Source organism: Alternaria dauci, chromosome 4 (genome assembly GCF_042100115.1).
Source record: "Alternaria dauci strain A2016 chromosome 4, whole genome shotgun sequence".
NCBI classification, from domain to species: Eukaryota; Fungi; Ascomycota; class Dothideomycetes; order Pleosporales; family Pleosporaceae; genus Alternaria; species Alternaria dauci.
The window spans coordinates 1,715,460-1,734,787 of NC_091275.1; the positions used below are offsets into that span (position 1 = coordinate 1,715,460).

At 53.0% G+C, this 19,328-nt stretch overlaps 5 protein-coding genes across 5 annotated transcripts; 1 reads left to right on the forward strand and 4 right to left on the reverse strand.

Annotated features, from left to right (window-relative positions):
* Nucleotides 1-148: 148 nt before the first annotated feature.
* ACET3X_005116 (uncharacterized protein) lies at nucleotides 149-601 on the forward strand (the record flags this gene model as incomplete). Its single annotated transcript, XM_069451286.1, has 3 exons — nucleotides 149-193; nucleotides 261-367; nucleotides 424-601. The coding sequence occupies 3 exons, from the start codon at nucleotides 149-151 to the stop codon at nucleotides 599-601; spliced, it is 330 nt and encodes a 109-aa protein (XP_069307160.1).
* A 1,015-nt stretch (nucleotides 602-1,616) lies between these two features.
* Nucleotides 1,617-2,441, reverse strand: ACET3X_005117 (uncharacterized protein; the record flags this gene model as incomplete). Its single annotated transcript, XM_069451287.1, has 1 exon — nucleotides 1,617-2,441. One exon carries the CDS (start codon nucleotides 2,439-2,441, stop codon nucleotides 1,617-1,619), a length of 825 nt encoding a protein of 274 aa, XP_069307161.1.
* A 3,440-nt stretch (nucleotides 2,442-5,881) lies between these two features.
* Nucleotides 5,882-6,453, reverse strand: ACET3X_005118 (uncharacterized protein; the record flags this gene model as incomplete). The annotated part of the gene is made up of 3 exons (XM_069451288.1): nucleotides 5,882-6,189; nucleotides 6,255-6,385; nucleotides 6,434-6,453. The coding sequence occupies 3 exons, from the start codon at nucleotides 6,451-6,453 to the stop codon at nucleotides 5,882-5,884; spliced, it is 459 nt and encodes a 152-aa protein (XP_069307162.1).
* A 375-nt stretch (nucleotides 6,454-6,828) lies between these two features.
* Nucleotides 6,829-7,617, reverse strand: ACET3X_005119 (uncharacterized protein; the record flags this gene model as incomplete). Its single annotated transcript, XM_069451289.1, has 1 exon — nucleotides 6,829-7,617. One exon carries the CDS (start codon nucleotides 7,615-7,617, stop codon nucleotides 6,829-6,831), a length of 789 nt encoding a protein of 262 aa, XP_069307163.1.
* A 5,929-nt stretch (nucleotides 7,618-13,546) lies between these two features.
* On the reverse strand, nucleotides 13,547-18,025 carry ACET3X_005120 (uncharacterized protein). The gene is made up of 2 exons (XM_069451290.1): nucleotides 16,447-18,025; nucleotides 13,547-16,394 (listed from the first exon to the last, which is right to left on the reverse strand). Exons 1-2 carry the CDS (start codon nucleotides 16,843-16,845, stop codon nucleotides 14,484-14,486), a joined length of 2,310 nt encoding a protein of 769 aa, XP_069307164.1. The 5' UTR covers nucleotides 16,846-18,025; the 3' UTR covers nucleotides 13,547-14,483.
* Nucleotides 18,026-19,328: the final 1,303 nt, after the last annotated feature.

The window sequence follows — 19,328 nt, forward strand, 5'->3', positions numbered from 1 at the left end:
AATTCTAAGGCCGACACAATCCAAACCTTCCACCACGACGCTCCAGTATTCTTAATGGCTCTTGTTGAACAGACCGTCCGACTCTGAAACACTCTCGTGTATGTTCATCCCAAGCACCGGCCTTGCTGCAAGGCGTTTCATGTCAGCCATGGCTCAGTCCATGACCCCAATGGAAGATGCCCTGCGGACAAAAGTATGTCAGTCACCATACACGCGACACGTCGGCTGAGTAGCCGAGAGTGCATCCTGACCTTTACAAGATTACAGAAGCTTTGAAGCCAACTTCACTCGAGATTTACAATGACTCGCACAAGCATGCCCATCACAAAGCCATGCAAGGAGTCACCAGCAGAGAGACGCACTTCCGGTAATTAAAGACTCGCGTTCTCACACCTTGTGAAGCCATGGTCCTGACCTGCGTAGGGTTTTCATCACATCGTCAGAGTTCCAAGGCAAGATGCAACTTGCACGGCATCGCATGATCAACTCGTTGATGAAGGAAGAACTGGCCAAAGAAGGTGGTATCCACGCCCTGCAACTCATTACCCGGACACCAGAAGAGGAAGAGACGAGTAAACAGAAGGAGGCAACCCAGGCCTGAGTGCAGATGACTGCTGATGTCCGAAATGTACATCCATGCAAAGGGTTGGCGAGAAGCGACTGATGCAGCTGCATGGGTAGACGAAAAGACGACAGGACTTTGTATCAGCTAGCCGTCACGAAGGGAGGCGAGAATGGTCTTCGGAACCATGGTGTAGTTCAACGCAAAGCCCATAATGCCCATAGGTCGCTTCGTATAGCCATTGCTACGTAAAGCTTAGCAATCCAACACGATGCTCCAACAGCTTAGCAGAGACGAAGACGCAGAAACAAGACCCATGGTATTAGACTAACAGTACAGCAAAGCTTCAACCCCTCTGTTACCCAACACCAGACTCCAAGCCTATAGAATAACGCCTTATCACTGACAAGATGATCAAGCTTTTGAAACGAAGCGTGTCGCATGCCAGAAGACGCGCGCTTAGCCACCCGATTCAGCAACATCTCCGTCGTGATAGACAACGGGCCACACCAAGCGGTGGCGATCATCGTCAGCAGCAAACGGCTAATCCAGACCCCACACTAACAGCAAGGGCATACCCTACCCCTGATGTGACGCAAATTGCGAATCGACTGGTCAATGTGATTTAGCCAACCGGAGTCTCCGGCCCACCGATCGCGAGAACAGGTCCTAGCTTTCAACCCCATCTTAGCATACTCTGCGATGTGTTAGATTGCATCATCGGTCAAGGAACCGAGGGATTATATGATCCTGTTACTCAGGAATGCGGTGCATGAAGGCGTAGCATCGCTATCACACAATCTCCAGCGCAACATGCGACGACGTTCCTAAACTTGAGCACCATTGAGACGTGTGCGTATCCATAAACATCGACTCCATTTTCATTGGAAAAGCTTAACCAGGGTATAAGTAGAAGAACCCAGCAACACCTCTATTTTCTTTTCGCGAAACCTTGTCTTGACTTTTAGACTGGCGGCAATGCCAATGAGCAATATGGTCGCCCCATATTGCCAATTGTGTGACGTGAGCTACCTGTCGTGGACTCAAAGAAATCTCATTCATCTTCACCCACTACTTCTTGTGCAATGTTCCCCATCTTATCGCCTGCATCAAGTATCTTTCGTGCTGCCGTATGGATAGAAAAGCTTTCGCGTCGCATATTCTGTACCGTCGACTCGAGTGTATGCGTCCTGGTGCGAAGACGACTAATTTCGGAACGGAGGACATTGATAATCTCAGTCTGCGATGGGATTATAGTGTTGCCGGTATCTGTAGAGTCGCCAGACGACGGAACTAAAGTGGTACCGGGTTGCTGTTCCGTGCCTGCTGTAGAGGTAGGTGTTGGAGTACCTGCTACCATCGCTTCTTCTAGCAATCGAATCCTTTGTTCTAGCCCTGCCTTCTCCAGCTCCCATATCTTCTTGGCCTCGGCACTCTGTGACTGGAGCCGGTTCGCCATGTCCATGATCCGCACGTATTGTGCTCCATTGGCAACCAACTGTCGCCGAGCCTCGTCCCGACTCTGCTGTAGCTCTTCAATCTGGCCTTCGACTGCCAAAACCTGCGCTAGTAGCCTTTCCTTCTCATCTTTGAGGCTATTTATCTCGATGCCGCTAACTTCGAGCTTCTTCTCGAATGTTGCACATTTGCTCTTTTGTCTCTCGAGGCTCTGGAGCAAAGCATCGTACTCGCGCTGCAACGCCTGGAATTCAAACGTCTTGACACTGACTTGGTACTGGAGATCCTGCAAGTCCGCACTCTGTATCGATGTCTGCGACGTCGTAGGTGGTGACATCGACTGCAGGCTTTGCGAACTAGGGAATTTGAGTGAGGACGGAGAAGGCAGAATGATCGAGGGCGCAGATTGCGGTCCCTGCATCGGGGATTGTGGAGGCGGAAGGGTCGATCCTAAAGACAATGTGGTGTTCTGTGAAGAGCTCCCCACGTACGATGTGGTCCTGGGACTACTGAATTCGTCATATCCGTGAGGCGTCGCATGTTGCCTAGTCGATGATGATTGTCCTTCGTGACTCTCTAGGTAATCTCGAGCTCTCCTCATGTTGGAAGCGTCGTAAGGTGGCGACGGTGATCTGGGCTGATGCGACGATCGGTGCTCCATGTGCCCTTGCAGTCGAAAACAACCCCCGTGCAAAGAGCGGAGCGTCCGTTGCAGTGGCTCTTCAATCCGAGGACGTTCAGTTCCAGGCGGCTATCGGAACGTATCAGCGTTGGCCTTGTAGGATAGCAGAAGCGGGTGCTAAAGCCCAGCGGTAAAAGGAGAAATAGATAGAGTAACTCACCGTAGCGGATAGGTCATGCTCTACACGCGTCAACTTTCGGATTCTATTGGCCAGCCTTCCCAGGTCGGCGGCACCCTTTGGGGGTGATGAACTCGAGTCTGAACATGCTTGTTCCTGGAAATCTGGTGAACAACAAGTAATTGTCCCTGGTGCATGCGCCAGCTCAGACCCGTGACCAAGACCCAAGTCCAAACCGATATGCGGGAAACAGGCCCGTCCAGTAGCTCGGCAATGACCTGAATGATCTTCTGTAATCGGCTCAGTTACGAAGACTGTCTTGGAAAGTGAGTATTGGCATTCTCGCACACCAATCAAATGAGAGCATCATGCGCCGGCTGTATATCGGGCACCGCGCTTCCGCTTAACGCGCCAGAGAGGTGGAAGCTAAGAAAGTTGACATACCTGCGTGACTCAATGGCGGTGTTGGAAAACATTGTAGAGAGACCGGGCTTTAGGTTTCAGTATACCTAGCGACACGACTGTCGGTACGGATGGCAGTCGCTGTGTACAATTCGAAACTAAAAGCTCTGCCAATGTGCTTTCGGACGAAACAGGACGCGGCAGTAATCTTTGTTGGTCCAGAACGTAATTGCCGTGAGGATAGTGGCCGGCTCGTGGCGGGAGCGGGGATGGGTGCTGATTGATGAAGGCTGTAACATTCGGGCCGGCGCGCTTGGGCTGCACAACAATGGCGTTCTCATCCTCCCAAGGTCGTTTCCTGTTCGTACAAGAATCCATAGGTGAAGTTCGACTTTAAAGACCAAGTGCCGACGTTGTTGTTCGCCATTCGGATCTGGGGACTGTCATCTTAGCAGCATTATAGTTAATGACTGTTCAAATTGTGTATCCTAGTAAAACATACTCAGTGGCCAGAGAAACCGACAGATGTAATGCAGAGAGGCAATGGCTACCACATATGAGCTCGAGCACTCTGAAATTTGCCGTGATTCCAAGATTCTGCTTTCAGCGGTTCGGCTTCTGAGACAGAAAACGTATGGACAAGCAGGCGTAATGGACACCATGTATCCGATAGCTCATTGAGAGGAGGCGTATTAAGGAGGCTGAAGGTCAGCAATGTACTATGTATTGCATACGAAATACTCCGTCGGTAGGACCAACAGTCAGTCAGCGCCGCTGCTACAATGAAGCCTCTTCGTACTTGATAGGCATGCTAAGTGGAAGCCAAGTTGCAAGCCAAGGGGCCAATAAGAGACGAAGTCACGCCAGTCGCGGGTTGATGCAATTCTTCGATGGCAGCGTCGGAGCCGGAACGCCGATCCGTGGACATGAATCCAGGGACCTTCGCAACGAGCTGGCACGGACGACTCACAGCCAACAGCAGGGGAACCTTGTGGCAGGATGACGGCTGAGTAAGACGGACGGGTGATTATTGGTAATAGTAAACAGAACTCATCCGAGGTTAGCGTAGTTAGTCAGCACAGACCGGGTGAAGCTCTGTCACACCATCTGCGGAAGCTAAACTGAGGATATCCCATCTTGTGTGATCATCATGCGCTTGTAGTTCCACGAAACAAGTTATAGGATTTCAGAAAATGGAAAGGCCGACGTGAATAGAGACTTGGGCAGCGGTCATGGAGAATCTTGTATCCATACCAATGAAGAGGTCGTTTGCCGAGATGTCGTAGCGTTCAAGCCAGAGTAGAGTCCCTGGCGCATAACTCAATGTGGACCGCTACAGGCAATCTATGTTGCCATACACAGGAAGTCTAACCCCACCCAGATAGAAATTCCACAATCTCTCGTCGTTCCGTCAGCGCCAAGTGTCGTACTTCCGAGTCTGCTCTGGCAGCTTTCTTGTTTCACAACCGCCAGGCAGCTTTCTGTCCATTGACATCTACCCATTGTGTCACGGCATTCTGCGCAATCACTCGAAGCCGATCCTCGACCCAGTCTTTTTCCCTTGACACCACTTCAACCTCAATCTTCTGCATTATCTGCAACTCATCCAAGACCCCCTGTAGGATCAATGTACATGCTTCGACCATGCATGCAATGCTTGATCCCGGTGTTGGCGAAGCCAGTCTGTCCAGATCACGGGCGAGAATAGTCAACTTCCGAGATAGTGCAGCGTTTTCGGCTTTCCACGTATCCCCAAGACCTTCAATCGTGCCAAGCGCTGTCGAAGTTCTACTATGATCCTGTCGAGCGGACCGAATATCCTGGACCCGAGGAAGCCAGTGTTCAAATTCACCTATCAGACGCTGCAGTCGACCACCGGGTTCGACCAATGACGGCAGTTCATGAAGAGGCTCCGAGAGGGCCTGGATGTGCTGAACAATTCCCGCAGATGAGCCGCCAGCGCCCCACTCTAGCAAAGCTCGAAGGTTCTTCTGCTCCTGAGCTGCACGTTCATTCTCTAACATGACTTCATATAAGCTAGCCACCTCTTCAAACTTTGCGTGCAAGCTACGCTTCGCGCTGATCTCCCAGCATCTGCATACGTGCACCGCCGACCTGTGTAGAAGGTGGAGTTGGAGTAGTTCTGATTGAAGACTGGCCATCTCTGGAGAAACCGATTGCGATGGTGCTTGAGGCGCAGGGTTGATAAAAGTGGCAGTTGGAGCTTTCCCTACCTTTCGCGGTGTAAAGTGCTGTTGAAGCGTGCTGAAAGCTGGTCGGTTAGTCTTCTTTGGTTCTTCTGACACGACTTCTTTACGCCTGGACTGCGTCGTAAGGGGCTCTTCTGCCCTGGGCGTAGGACCGCTACATGAGGTTGCTGGTTTAGTCCGAGTACTGGCAGTACGACTAAGACCTGTGCTACGTATCGATGTTTTGGTGACACCAGGTAGCGCGTCTGCGGCTGTGCTGTTGTTCTTGGTGGTACGGCTTGGTGCTATCTGTAGCGACTTCGGTCGCTCGGAGACTGTATTTGACCTAGCAACATTCTGCCGTGGGGCTGATATGGTACTCGTGGATTGCGTTCGAGAATGAACTGGAAGAACTGACGTCTGAGCCGGTTGTGACGTAGCAGCTGGTTTTCGCAAAGATTGCGATCGGCTCAGTCCTGCTTGTGGCGCTGCAAGCTTGCTGACTGAAGTGGGAGGTTGCATAGAACGAGCAGCACTCGTTTTTCCTGTAATCTCAGTGCGCTGAGATGATGGAGTACCGGTCTGATACATTGATCGGGGTCGAAGACGTCCTGGTACTGCACCAGGAGCCTGAATTTCCTGTGTTGATGATGCAGCTTCGGGTTGATCTTGCGCCTCATGTATGTTGTCTCCAGTATCGTCAGAGCCAGCATCTTGATCAGGCACTTCTGGTAGTATACTCGACCGAGTGTTGTATCTATGCTGACCGGGTTGGGGACTGGGTTAGGAGACGGTTAGTACAGCCGGCAACATCGGTAACATCGCATGCCTGGGGTTACCTACAGTAAGCTACGACGACTCTCTGTGTCACCTTGGAACGACGGTAGTTTGCTCGGTGAGGGGCGCACAATACTACTTGTGGCATGCCTTGCTGTCTGTTGATCGTTCTCAACAGGAGTGACGGATGCAGCGGTCTACTTTGTGTTAAACATGGCCTGCAACAGGATGGAGGCTAGGCTTACCCGGGCTCGTGCCGGCGCATGGCCGATCCTGCCTATTTGTGAGCGGGGCTTTGCGTTCATCTTTGGCGCAGGTCGTGGCTCGATGGTAGACACGCGTTGATGGCTCGGTTTGGTGTTGTTGGGTATGCACAAACACACAAAACATCGGGTGTTTACTTCCCGCCATGAGCGCGGACCATTGCGCTAGCACCACATATGGCTAGAACCCTGGCATATGGCAAGAGCAAGTCTGGCACAAAAGGGAAAGAGGAATGTCGTCAGAGTTCGTTATCTAGTGTATTCTAAGCTGAGTGAGTGACCCGATGGATACTTTGAGAAATGGCTTTGCAGGTCCATTCAACACGAAAGCGCAAACGATCGCAGGGCAGAAGAATTGCTTCTCTCTCCAATGCTCCTCACAAGCTACCGCGGCGCGCCGGGAAAGAAACACCCTCGATAGCAGCGTAGTCGACAAACCAGCTGACCCGGTCCCCACCCTTGTGGTTCACCAGACCACATGGTAGTTGTTGGCCCTCGTCGGTATCGAAGATCTGACGCATGATGTCCTTCTTTCCTGCGCCGGTTGCGACAAAGGCAATCTTAAGTCCGTGTTGCGCGACAGGAAGGGAGATGGTAATGCGCTTCGGGGGAGGCTTCGGAGAGTCGGAGATGGAAAGTACCCACGCCTCGGATTCGCGCAGGAGATCAGAGCCGGGAAACAGACTGCACGTGTGTCCGTCTGGTCCGCAGCCAAGCAGGAGCAGGTCGAAGAGTGGCAGCTTGACGCTGTCGCGCGCAGCAAAGACACTGACGAGCGTCTTCTCGTACTGGTCGGCCAGCTCTTGTACGTCGTCGAGGTACTTGACGTCGATTGGGTACACCTTGGGTGTTCCCAACTCGGACGGTATCTTGTCGAGAAGCTCCTCCTTGACCAGCCTGTGGTTGCTGTCCTCATGATCGAGGGGCACGGCGCGCTCGTCGGCATAGAAGATCTCCCACTTGTCGAATTGTACCTTTCCCTCGCCATTGGTTTCCTTGAGAAGCGCCTGCGCAAGCGTCTTGGGCAGGGAGCCGCCGGAGACGGCAACGCGGAAAACTTGGTGGCGCTCGAGCGCAGCGTTTTGGGCGTCGAGGATGTATGTGCGCAGGCTCGGAGCGAGCTCAGCAGCGCTTTGGAAAGCGTATAGGTTCGGAGGCTTGCCCATGATGTTGATGTGTGTACTTGGTTGGTGTGGTGAAGATTGTAGGAGCGCGATGGAGGGGTTCGGAGAGGTGGGGCTACCCAGCCATGTGCCGTTGTTTCGTTCGACAGCGGGCCGGTGACGATTACTGCGATAGTGACGTGAGCAGCTTTTGCGCAACCGTGCGATCTTTGTACAAAGATTGCGCAGGACGAAAGGGAACGATGGCGGCAAAGGCTGCCCATGCCATCACTCTCATGGACGGTCGGGCCTCGATACCGCGTCCATTATGAGCCGACCGTGCAGCTCTACTGCAGACATCATCTGCGCCATGCTGAAAAATGGCGCAGGGCATCCAGACATGGCATCAGAAGGATATTGACGAAGAGAAGAAGCGATATCCACAGTAGTTATGTGTTCACGCACATTCAGCCTGCGTGCACTGCACATGATCGCCGCCCGTGGAGTGACCAATGGCGTTGTCTGGACGACAACAGGACCATTAGGTGCTGACCAGATGTGGATAAATCACGCGCAAATGCATCAGCTGCGCACACATGTCGAGACAAGGTGTTTACCATTTTGACGTGGCATTCAACCCTCGTTGAGCCAGCTGCAATCCTGAATTCGACTGTTCTAGTAACCACTAAGCCAACTTTGCATATCTTCGGATCCTTGGCCTGCAACTGGATTCTGTAGGACAAGCCTATGGGTGCCAAAAGTTGGTCTCTCTTAAGTGGATCTAGCGACGCACCTGGAGATGTTCGCGCTATTCAATGCTTTTACGGCATGCTTCGGAGTACAGTCTAGTATAGCCGAGCTCCTTTGGTAAGGTTACTCTGGCCACTTGCTTCACACTGTTATAGTACTACTCGGCCACGGCGGCCTGCGGGAGCTATGCCTGTTTTCTCGTACGAGTGTATTTTGGAATCGAATACGATCGATCTGAGCAGGTTTTCAATTCTGGGTCCCATCTGGAATCAACCGCTAGTAGGCTCGTGGGCCATGGCTACGACTAATGTCTTCTGCGCAGACCTGTAAATCCCCCGCTGTCTAGCCCCAGAAGAGCTTTCATTATTGTTCTTTGCATTCAAAAGGCACACGCCATTTGTCACCATACGGTAACGATGGATATCTCAGGCTCCGAAGCTCAGTGCCTGTCGGGCATCGTCGAGCGAGCAGGACCTTACGAGTGTGTTGCTTTTGTTCTTGTGCCGACTATTCGGTTCTTTTTGTTGGCGGTAGTAGCCTAGCCTGATGCTACACGTGGCCCTGCTTCATACGGTACACGTCGGGAGCTCCGTTGCCCAAGCCTTTGCTGTCTAAGTGGAGGCCCGGAACGCACGCTGCTCAGGCAGCTCAGCTGACCAGACCGACGGTTGAGCTCCGGCTTGTGTAACTGGTTGATTGTCTAGAGAACCATAGCAGATGGTATTAGCGGATTTGACAAAGTTCAGAAGAACCACGTTTCTTTTGCACGTTGAACCCTCGCCAATTCCGGGGGCCCCAATCTTTGCGAGAATGAAGATCGATCAGAATGTTCGGTCCTTTGACTCATAATTGGGGGGGAGGACGATTTTCTAGTCACCAGATGCAACGTGGTCTCGGCCTGGACTCTTTGGGTGTCGTTCATCTACGGCTATTTTGTTCTAGACCGCCGCCCATCGGGGTCTTGTGCGCACAACGGTGTAATGCAGAACCGGTGCATTGTGCGAGATGCAGTAAACCCAGCTCTTATTCTCGTAATGTCTACCGAGAGTATTTGCTGTTGCCTGGGGCCGATGATGCTAGCACATGTATGCAGGACCACGACTGTATGCTGGCGCAGGGTGATGGAACTCTCCGGAACGCAACGTAAGCGCTTGTTGGACTGAGTTGGCGGCGCAGCACGGTGTTTATAGACTGTTGACACGGAGAGTGCATGTCTCAGGCGAGTGTCGTATGATGAACACGTTATTTGCGTTGTTGTGCGTCGTTGTTTGCGAAAGGGTAGATCAGCGCGGCAAAAGGGTGGTGTAGTCGAGACGAGTGTGGTAGAGTTTAAAAGTAGAGTTTGCAACAGCAGCGTTTCATTGTTGGGGCTGCAGGGCTTTGGAAGTCAGTATCGAGGTTGCAGGGTCCTATGGAGCTGGCGCGGTAGTTCCCCCAAGTTGATGGGGGGGTTCATGGCCTTGATCTAGACCGCCAACCCAACGGTTCGGCCCGCTTGACGTGGACGATGAGCAGCAACAGGCTGCGAGGGTTGCGGTTGCAAAGTCCGCGGTCGAGAGCTGCTTTCGACGGATTATTGCAGAAACTGCCGCATTGGGGTAGTTTGTTGGACGAGGGGCGTAAAGGCATTGGGATGGCGTCGTAATGGGTAGGCGATAAAGCCGGTACTCGGCAGCCGGACGATGCAAAGCACGAGGGCCGCGAGGTCCGGGGAGGCTGGTGACTGCACACGTGACACTACAAGACGACGGGCTTACCAAACAGTTCGATTGCACACAGTGTGGAATAGAGGCTGTGCAGGACAGGAGCGGTTGTTGCTAGGCGACACGAACACAGTCAGCGCCGGTGACGACGGGCGCAAGGAGGCGGCGCGAGACATGGGCACCTCCTGTGAGCTCATGGCAAAGGACACATGCAAGAGGCAAGTATGAAATGCCATGTCGCAGCTATGCAGTTTCATCGAGCGATGGGGGTGGTGATTGCCAGCGTGATCTCGATGGGTGCCGGTCGGTATGCTGTGGGCGGGCAGGATTGGGTCGTGTGCGGGGGGGAGACAAGGGCAGCCACGATCGGAACCCAGTGGCCGATCGCAAACCGAGTGTCTCAGCCCGGCCAAGGGCTGCAAAGCCTTCAGACCCAGCGTCGTGGATGATTAAGTTCACCACGGCGGCCCAGCCATAGGCCAATCAGCCCGGTGCACTGTCCCGCCCAGCAGAGGGCCTGCGAGTGGCCGATCTGCCATCGCTCGATGGCGGTACGAGCATATAGGCGACGGCGATTCCGCATACTCAGCAGTGATTCACACACCCGGTCATCCTACTCAGAGTCCCATACAGGCCCTACCATGAGCGCAGATCACATCACTCCCGAGTCGCTCCCCACTGCCCCTTCGTGCTACTTCAGCATCTTGCCGGCCGTCCACTTCTCTCAGGAAACACCCTCCCACAGCCCCATCTCCGACTACCAGCCCTACACCCCCTCGGATCCGACCCACCCGCTGCTGGCCTTCCGCCCACCACCGCCGCTCTACATGACGAGCCCTTCAGACGCATCCCGTCTGCTGCAGCTGCAAACCCAGGCCGCCCACCGCCCGGCCCCTGAGCCCATCCAGCAGCAGCGCACCTCGAGCACCTCGTCTTCGGGCTCAAACAGCTCGGCCTCGAGCACCATGGGCCTCGGCTCGCCCTCGACGCTCTCGTGCTGCCGCTGTCGCCGCGAGTGCCTGGCCAACATGTACCAGATCGGCACCAACCGCTACTACTGCAGCCACTGCGCACGGATGACGGGCTACAGCGCTGGCTGAAACCCCATCTCCCAGCCCTCCATCTACTCTTTACATAGACACCATTGCCTAGGCAATAACCGCGACTGCCGACTATCTACTACCCTCCTTGTTGGGCACACACCATCGCATGCATACACAGACATCCGCTGTCACCCCACGCCTCTATCGCCGCTTTGCTTTCACGCCGCGGCCGGGAGCTCAACAGGAGCCACGAGGAAATGTATCTGCAGGATTGCCCTTTGGCACCTTTTCGCCCATCGAGGCTGATGGCGCACTCTGCGCCTTGTCCACAATGCCGACGTCGTGACGACGTCAGCAAACACCTGGCATAGTCAACCGCACTGTGAGGAGGCAATCATGAAGCTGGCCTTTGCGTTACCACGTTGCAACAGCTGGCCTGTACGACGATTTGAACATATGATACCCCATCTGTACAACATCCTAGCATCAATCGCGCAATGCGCTAATAGCAAATACAATTTTTCACATCCACAACACTCGACGCCATGCATCGTGATTGCCTATTTGCTGTTTTCGTTTGGCCTCGACCTTCCAGCCTATAGTCTTGTACCCAGCATAACCCTAGGCTGTTTGCGGCGCGTTTTCATGTTCGCCAAGGCTCCCTCAATATACAGCACACTAACTGCGCAGTACGATCCGACGATCTTCGGAAAATGCAAAACCCCCCGCGTGCACCTGATTCATTCCCCGCTAGTCCCCAATCACACATGGTGTGAACTGTTAATCTGAACGCCATCCATCGAGCACGCCGTCTTGTGACCGTGTGTCTTCGGATCCCAGTACCCATTGCGGATAACAATAACCTTCACGTCAAACACACGTCTATCGTCTTGTCGCACATGCTAGCAAAAGTCAAACATTGCGCAGAGTCAAAGATCCAGCCTCAGGATCCACTTATCCCTGTTCAATCTGTCCTGCGCAGCGCACGACCCTTCGTTTCCCCCTCCCCTCCCCTCCCGCTGTCTTCCAGGCGTGTGGGTGAGTGACTTACTCAGTCGACATGCGAATTTGCAATGTTGGCATTGAACATTTGTGAAGATCTACCAGTATCCTCTTTTTCTGCGTCAGCGCTATTCCATTTGCAGTAGAGGAGTCGAAGGGGGCGGGATGACATCGCTCGATGCCACGCGCCAGGCACGATGCAGGGCACGCTGATTCCCACGGCTGTAATTGTGGGTATGGGTTTTGTTGCAAATGCCATCGGGCGTCGATGGCGCCCCGGACATGGGATGCACAGGGAGCCTGCAACTGACCGGTCGGCAGCGTTTAGTTTCTTCTCAAGTGTTCGCCCTATGGTTTTGTTGCAGATTGATCAGGAGAAGAGAATCCGCGGGTGGGGGAGGGGGCCGAGCCATCCATCCATACTTTGAGGATCGAGACATCGTGAACACGCATGCAAAAGAACCGTTTTACGGGGTAAACCGGATCAAAGGCCACAGGCCCCCTGTTGGCTGGGTGAACTGCGAAGCCTACTGACCCAAGGTTTCTGGCCTGTTTGACACATGCGTGTGGCTGCCTCGTCTTTGGTTCGGCAATAGGGTTCGGCAATAGGGTTCGTTATCGGTATCAGTTATCGGCCTATCGGCTACTCAAAGTGCGAAGTGATGGCTTGCAGCTTGCAAGCCTTCCTCCAGCATCATCCCGCCCATTTCCCGCTGCGCTAGCATCATCATGATATCTTCCTTCGCACATCCAACAGAACGCTGTTTCGCATCGCCAATCACGTACTTTTCCCCAAGGAACATCCATCTGATCACACACCCCGTAGTCCCTCGATCCAACGCCGTGCCGGCCTTGTTTTTGTTAGCATCGGCACTAGCGTCACGTAACGTCTGGCATGCATCGACGATGCTTGCTTAACATCGGAGATCTCCCGTGCGTGATGAAGTTTGCAAGCTTTCTTCCGTCCACCTCTCCCGCACACGGTGCGCTCTTGTGCCATGCCCTTGGTGGTTCAAGGTGCGGCGACCCGCGTCGTTTTCTGTGGACCAGCATCGGGATCAGCATGGCGTCAGCAATGGTCAACGTGAATGTCTGGGTAGATCAGTCGCCCGCGGGTCCCTTGTTGGAACATCGACGATGACGTGCAAATCATCAGGACAGATCATCCCGTCCAACGCGCGTCATCCCGCTCTTCCTTGCCCCTCGAGTTGAACAATGCTTCGAAAAGCATCAAAGGATGCAAAGGCCAACCAGCATGATGAGCCCCTCGTCAGGCAAGGAAGCTAGCCGACATGTGCCATCCGTGCATACGGAGAAAAACTGACTCCGCTATAACCGTTGCGCCATGAAAACTTGCAATAGAACCTGCTTTCTGGCCGCTCCACTGCGTCTAGACCCTTCAGACGCTGCCGGATAACTTGACGTAAGCCCTTGCACTGTGCGCTATATAGTGGGCTACTCTCACGCGCTGGCGCGTGCGATCGATTTGACACCTAGAGATCACTTGTTTCTGGACCACGCTGCTGCGGGAAGGCAGGAGTAAACACCGGGACACGGCATGCAAATTGCGTGCGCTCGATGCCGTGCAGCACCACATCGCGACACACCGGAGGACTAGATACTATAGGGAAGAAAAAAGCCTGCAGTCACCCACCCACCCACTTCGCCGACTCCTGTTCCGTTGTCCGGAGGAAAAACACACGATGTGTCCCTTACGGAGTAGTGCAGCAAGATCGATCGATTCTGTCAACGTAGCTTGCAATCTCGACTTCCACCTCCCCACGCTAGCAATTTTCTCTTCTTTTCACCTTCTGTAACACCGGAGTAGAAAAGCACACGTCCGTTCCCTTTGCTGCATCGGAGAAATCTGCTGGGGATCGTGCTACTCGGACATTCGGATATGCTTTCTTCTCGAAGCGCTCTGTGCGCGACAAAACAGAAGGAACAGTAGAAGGAATATCACCGCAGGCACTATCTGTTGAGCATGGCGGGCGGGTAATTATGACCACTCGAAGGATTGACGTCGTTCCCAGAATAAATGTGCATATGCTGGACAATGTGTCTTTTTTTTTTGCCGAAGATAGTATCTCGTCCGACGCATGAGCCGCAACGCTTTTGCTGAGATCGATCGATGCACCTTGCGTCGAGCAGACTGAACGTCCTTGCAATCTCCTGGCTTCGAGTTGTTCGTCGATCTGATCCACTCTCTGGCTGCCCGCTGGCTGCCAAGCATGTAGTCGGCCGCTGTGAATATGCACCAGTCAGACAAGGCTGTATTGTCGTCACAAGCATCACGCAATAATGTCTGCAACGCTCTGAAAGCTGACCAACACCGATGGCGGGCTGTAGAGCTCGTACCAGATAGGCTAAGAACATGATATTCATTATCTAAACATTACACGAGGCTCATAGTACACGAATCACTCCTCATCTACGGCCACATGATGCCATTTCCGTCGAGGCTAACTCCGCTGAGATCCGTCCTGACATCGAGCGGGTAGTCCGCCACCTTGAGGTCTCTCCTCCAGGACTGCATCCTCTTGCTGTGCGCCTTCTCGGATACGCTCAGCTCACGCTTGGACATGCGGGATGTTGAATAACCACCAAGGTCTCCAGCTACACAGTGGCTTACACCACCCCAGGTAGAGTCAGCGACAGCCTTCCAGATAGCAGTCACATCAACAGTCATGGCTTTGGTGTACAGGATGCGGCAGTCGGACGGCTCGTAGACGAACTGGAGAGGAGTGTTTGTCTCGTCTCCATCGCGAATGCCGTCACGGAAGTTGACATTGATTGCATTGTTGGAAGAGCGGTCAAAAACGGTATTGTCGTAGTACTCGCCCAGTTCGGTGGTGTTGAGCTGAGCGCCCTCTTCGGGTGTTGATAGCTCCTCAACGGTGTATTGAGCAAGAGCTTGGATGTAGGTCCATGGGTAATTGTTGGTTCCTTTGACACCACCGACGGCTTGGGTAATACCCTCACGTGGGCGACCACCAAGAGAGATATACTTGACGCCAGCGCGTTGGCGCATGAGCTCGGAGAAGATGGTGCAGGTCGACGCGCAATATCCATCGGTAACAACGACAATGTCCTCAGCAGCGAAAGGAGCCTGGGTGTAGTTTGAAAGCGGGCCATAGCCGTGGACGTAGATACCGCCCGAATTTAGCGGAATGAGTACGTCGCTGAGGTTCCAGCGGAAGAGATTGGTGAAGTTGTCGCCTTTTTGCTCTAGACCAGGCCCAAACTTGTCCTGCCAGCTCTCGAAGTTCTCGCTATCGACATCAAGATCAGATCGATAATTGAAAACAGACGAAACAACACTATCAACCAGCTCGGCCACTGTTTCGTTCTGGCTGTTGAGCACGCGTGGTATACCCTCGGCAGTTTCAGAGAACTTGCGGTTCAGAATCTCGGTGGCCTCAAACGCACGGTAACGGTCAGCAGCCGCGTGGTCGATCTCTTGTGGGAAAAGAAGCTTGTACAAGTCGTAGCCAAGCAAAATGGTTCCACCTCCGTTGGCAGAAACGTCAATGACGAGCTTCTTCTTTCCGGCAGACTTGGCTGCGGCAAGGAAGTTGACAGCAGTAGCTTGGAATTCCTCTTGGGCGTCGATGCCGACGAAAGATGGCACGGAGAGGACAGCAACATCGGAGTAGTCATCCTCGAGGAAGTAACCGCCGATCAAGTTGTGTGCTTCGCGGAACACTGGGGGCGGGTATCCGGGTGCGGGAATAGTGGGCACCGGTGTAGCCGAAGTAGTGGCGGAAGGTGTAGGGGTGGCTGAGGTCGAGTTGGAAGGTGTCGGCTCCTCGGTTTGGGTTGGGGCGGTAAACCAGAGCTTGTAAAGGCTCTCTCCATCGGTGATGTTATCAAATGGAATCAAAACCCTGGCAAAGTTGTCGTAGGTACGGCTGGTGCCGTTTTCGAACGTAAGCTCGGTAGTAGGGCCTGGGTAAATCCAGCGACCACGACCGGAACCTGCAAACGTACCGATACCAGAGCCAACAGGGCCAAGAGATACGGTTGCGAGCTCGTAAAAGACGTTGTTGTACAAGGCATCTCGGTCTTGGAGCGATCCGTACTGAGCCCAGTTTTCTAGGAAGTCCTTGGCGTCCTCGCCGTCAATATGGGTAATGGGCGAGGGTGTGAAGGTGGCGCTGCCGAGTGATTCGGCCAGTACATCCGCATAGACATAGGGCTGGGGAAGCTCCTTTCCGTCGCTGGACACGGACACAAGAGGCACTGGACGGGCAAAGTTGAAGACTGTGCCTACAACATCAGGGACGTACACAAAGTGGCCGTCGTGGGTGCTTTGCAAAAGAGTGTAGAGCTCGAAACCAAACTGACGTGGGTTAGTTCATACTCGTGGTGTGAAATCATCGAGAGGAACTTACCTCGTACTCGTTTTCATACGCTCCAGAAGTAACTTTTGCTCTAATCTCGTCGAGCTCGCCCCAGATGTCGACTGGTGGCTGCACCTTCTCAGCATATTCGGCTGGAGGGTCCTTCAGCCAGACAGTGTTACTCTGCCATCTGAAGTAGGGAACGACGCCGTCTACCAGGGCGAGAGCAGCACTCTGGTTGAACGGGACAGAGTTGATGCAATCCCATGCGAGTTCAGCAGGCACGGTCGCAGTACCTGCGGTAACATTCTGGCCTGCGACGGCAGCGCCAACTCGGGCACAAGGACTGGTCGCATTGTATTGTCGTGCGTGAATGTGAGGTACAACGGGCGAGGAAAGTGCAACCGAGGCCAGCGAGAGGCCCGCGACGGCATTGAAGAGGGTCGCCATGTTTTCAAACCAAACAACACGACAAAGAGCTCGACAGATTGATTCCAAGCCCAGCGTGCCGTGTGGGTGAATGTACGACCACTACCGTTTTATACTTGCATAGCCTGTTCCACGGACCTGGCAGCAAACCTATGTGCTCCAGAGGGAATGAACATCATAGCTGCAGGTGCTACCCTGTACTTGCCTGTCGCTAGACCCGTGTAGAACACGGCGAACAGTCTTGCAGCGAATAAGCGAGGCCGATGTCATGGGAACTACTGTGTAGATAGAGGGCAACGGGCCATGTATGCATGCATATCTGCTCAAAAAGGAAGGCCGTGGTGTGGTTGGGACTCTGAGTGATTGACGATCGCATCCAGAGCGGCATTGCGGTTCGGAGGAGATTCATGCACGACCGCATCACTTTGGTTGATAGCTGGCAAAAATCCTGGGACCAGAACGGATGCAATGCGACGCCGTGCGAGACATAACAACCAATTGCAACCGTGAACCGCCCGCCGTTGCAACACCCGATTGAAGAAGCTTCGTGGAGTTGCTGAAGCTTTTCACACGCCATGGGCCTCGCGACGCTAACGCTGGGTAGTCAACTTCGCTACGCTGCAAGAGGCAGGCGCCAACTTTGAGATGCCGCTTGCGATATCAGTTGCCGGGTGCGACTTGGCCGTTCGAGCATCCATGACTCATGACGGAGATGCAATGCATTCGTGTGGCCAGAGGAATGCATTACGCCTCTACCAAGGGATTGGCACTAACTCTGCAGAATCTGAACTTCGACATCTTTCTTGACATGACGACATCACATTTCCGGCTTGCGAAATTGTACAAAAAGACAGCAAGCTGTAGTAATTAGACAGGCGCTCATATCCGTCGCCGTCCCAACTATAGATCCGCAGTCTTGTGTGAACAAGTATCAACCAGCACGACTCTAGGTTCAACATCCAAGGTATTTACCAAGGTACTTGCGATAAACCCTACGAAGTGGAGAAAAACTACACCATTAGACAGACATACCTCGTCCAATTGCGATGACGACACAGGTCGACTGTCTTAGCTTCTGTTTGACGTGTAGTCAATATGCTTTATTTCCTTGTCTCTCTTTTATATATATTACAATGGCACCACACAGGGAAATCCTAATACACTCCCTCTGATCATCTATTAGGTCCTACTTAGGTATAACACTGATTTTGAAGCATTTCGCGATGAAATGGCAAAATGTTGGCATTCAAAATGCACCTTCGGTAGCATCCCCTCGGTACTCAGTGTTCGCCTTGTTCATGTACACTGTGTGAAGTCTGCGCGGTAACATGGTACATGTTCCATTTCGCCGCAGATTCACAGTGCCAAGATACAGTATAATACACGTTCACATCTAATCTATATAATTTCCCAGCCTGGTAGCACATAGCATATCAAACACTCTTGAACATGGCGTATGTACCGGCACAGTCGCGTGAGCAATATTTCATAACCCATATCAGACCGTCAGCACCTTCTGACGATCCAGCGTGTCCAATTTGTTTCGATGATTGGAACCCCGATACCTCTGCCATTGTTCAAACTATATGCCGCCATACATTCCATTACTCTTGTCTAGCGGAGTGGTTCTCTGGAGTTGGCAGTGAAGTCGGTCCAAACACATGCCCAGGCTGTCGTGCAGTGTGCTTTCCAACGCATTCGGAACAGGAAGTCTACAATATCGACCTCGATTTGACTCCCGAACTCTGGATTGATTCAAACTACGCAAGTAACGACGTCTTCCGTGCCATGGCTACACATATTGACGGTATAGTTGAGCCGCTCTTGGATCTCCACGAAATCTGGGAGCGGTTTGGTATTGACCTCGAATGCTCAGAGGATCCCTCGCGCTTCCTTGAGGCTATGCGTCATGTTGTCTCTACAGGCGTCGCTGAAACGAGAACCTCGCTGAGTTCCGACGAAAGCTGGATGGCTATGTTGTTGGCGCTCAACCTCAACGACTGGCTGCTGATAGAGTTTCTGATAATGTCATTTTTCATCAAGACACAATGGGCGCCGGTGACGCCGATACAATGGACTCGTATCCTTCAAGAACGGAATCGAGTTGGGCGTGATGCGCGTCATTCGACCGAGTTTGGATCTTTCACCGTTTCTGCTTGGTTAAATTACGTCAGTGAACGCCACAAGGTGCGGTACGAAATCGAAATCTCGAGTTGTTTCGAGAATGCTACCGTTGTCCACTGGAAGGAGACTAACACATCAGGCCAGATAGTTAACCAAGGCTCTCGCGACTGTACAGTAACTGACCGCAGTTTGACAACTTACATCAATGGCCCGGACACAGGTCTGAGTCCAGGGCCTGTATTGTTCTTCCGGAACAGATCATTCTGGGTTTACGAGCGAGTGATTGGTAATATCATCGGGTTCAGCATCGATGAACACGCACGTGTTGTCACTGTGCGTAGCTCCGCTGACCATACTTTCAAAGTGGAGGTTCCCCAAGA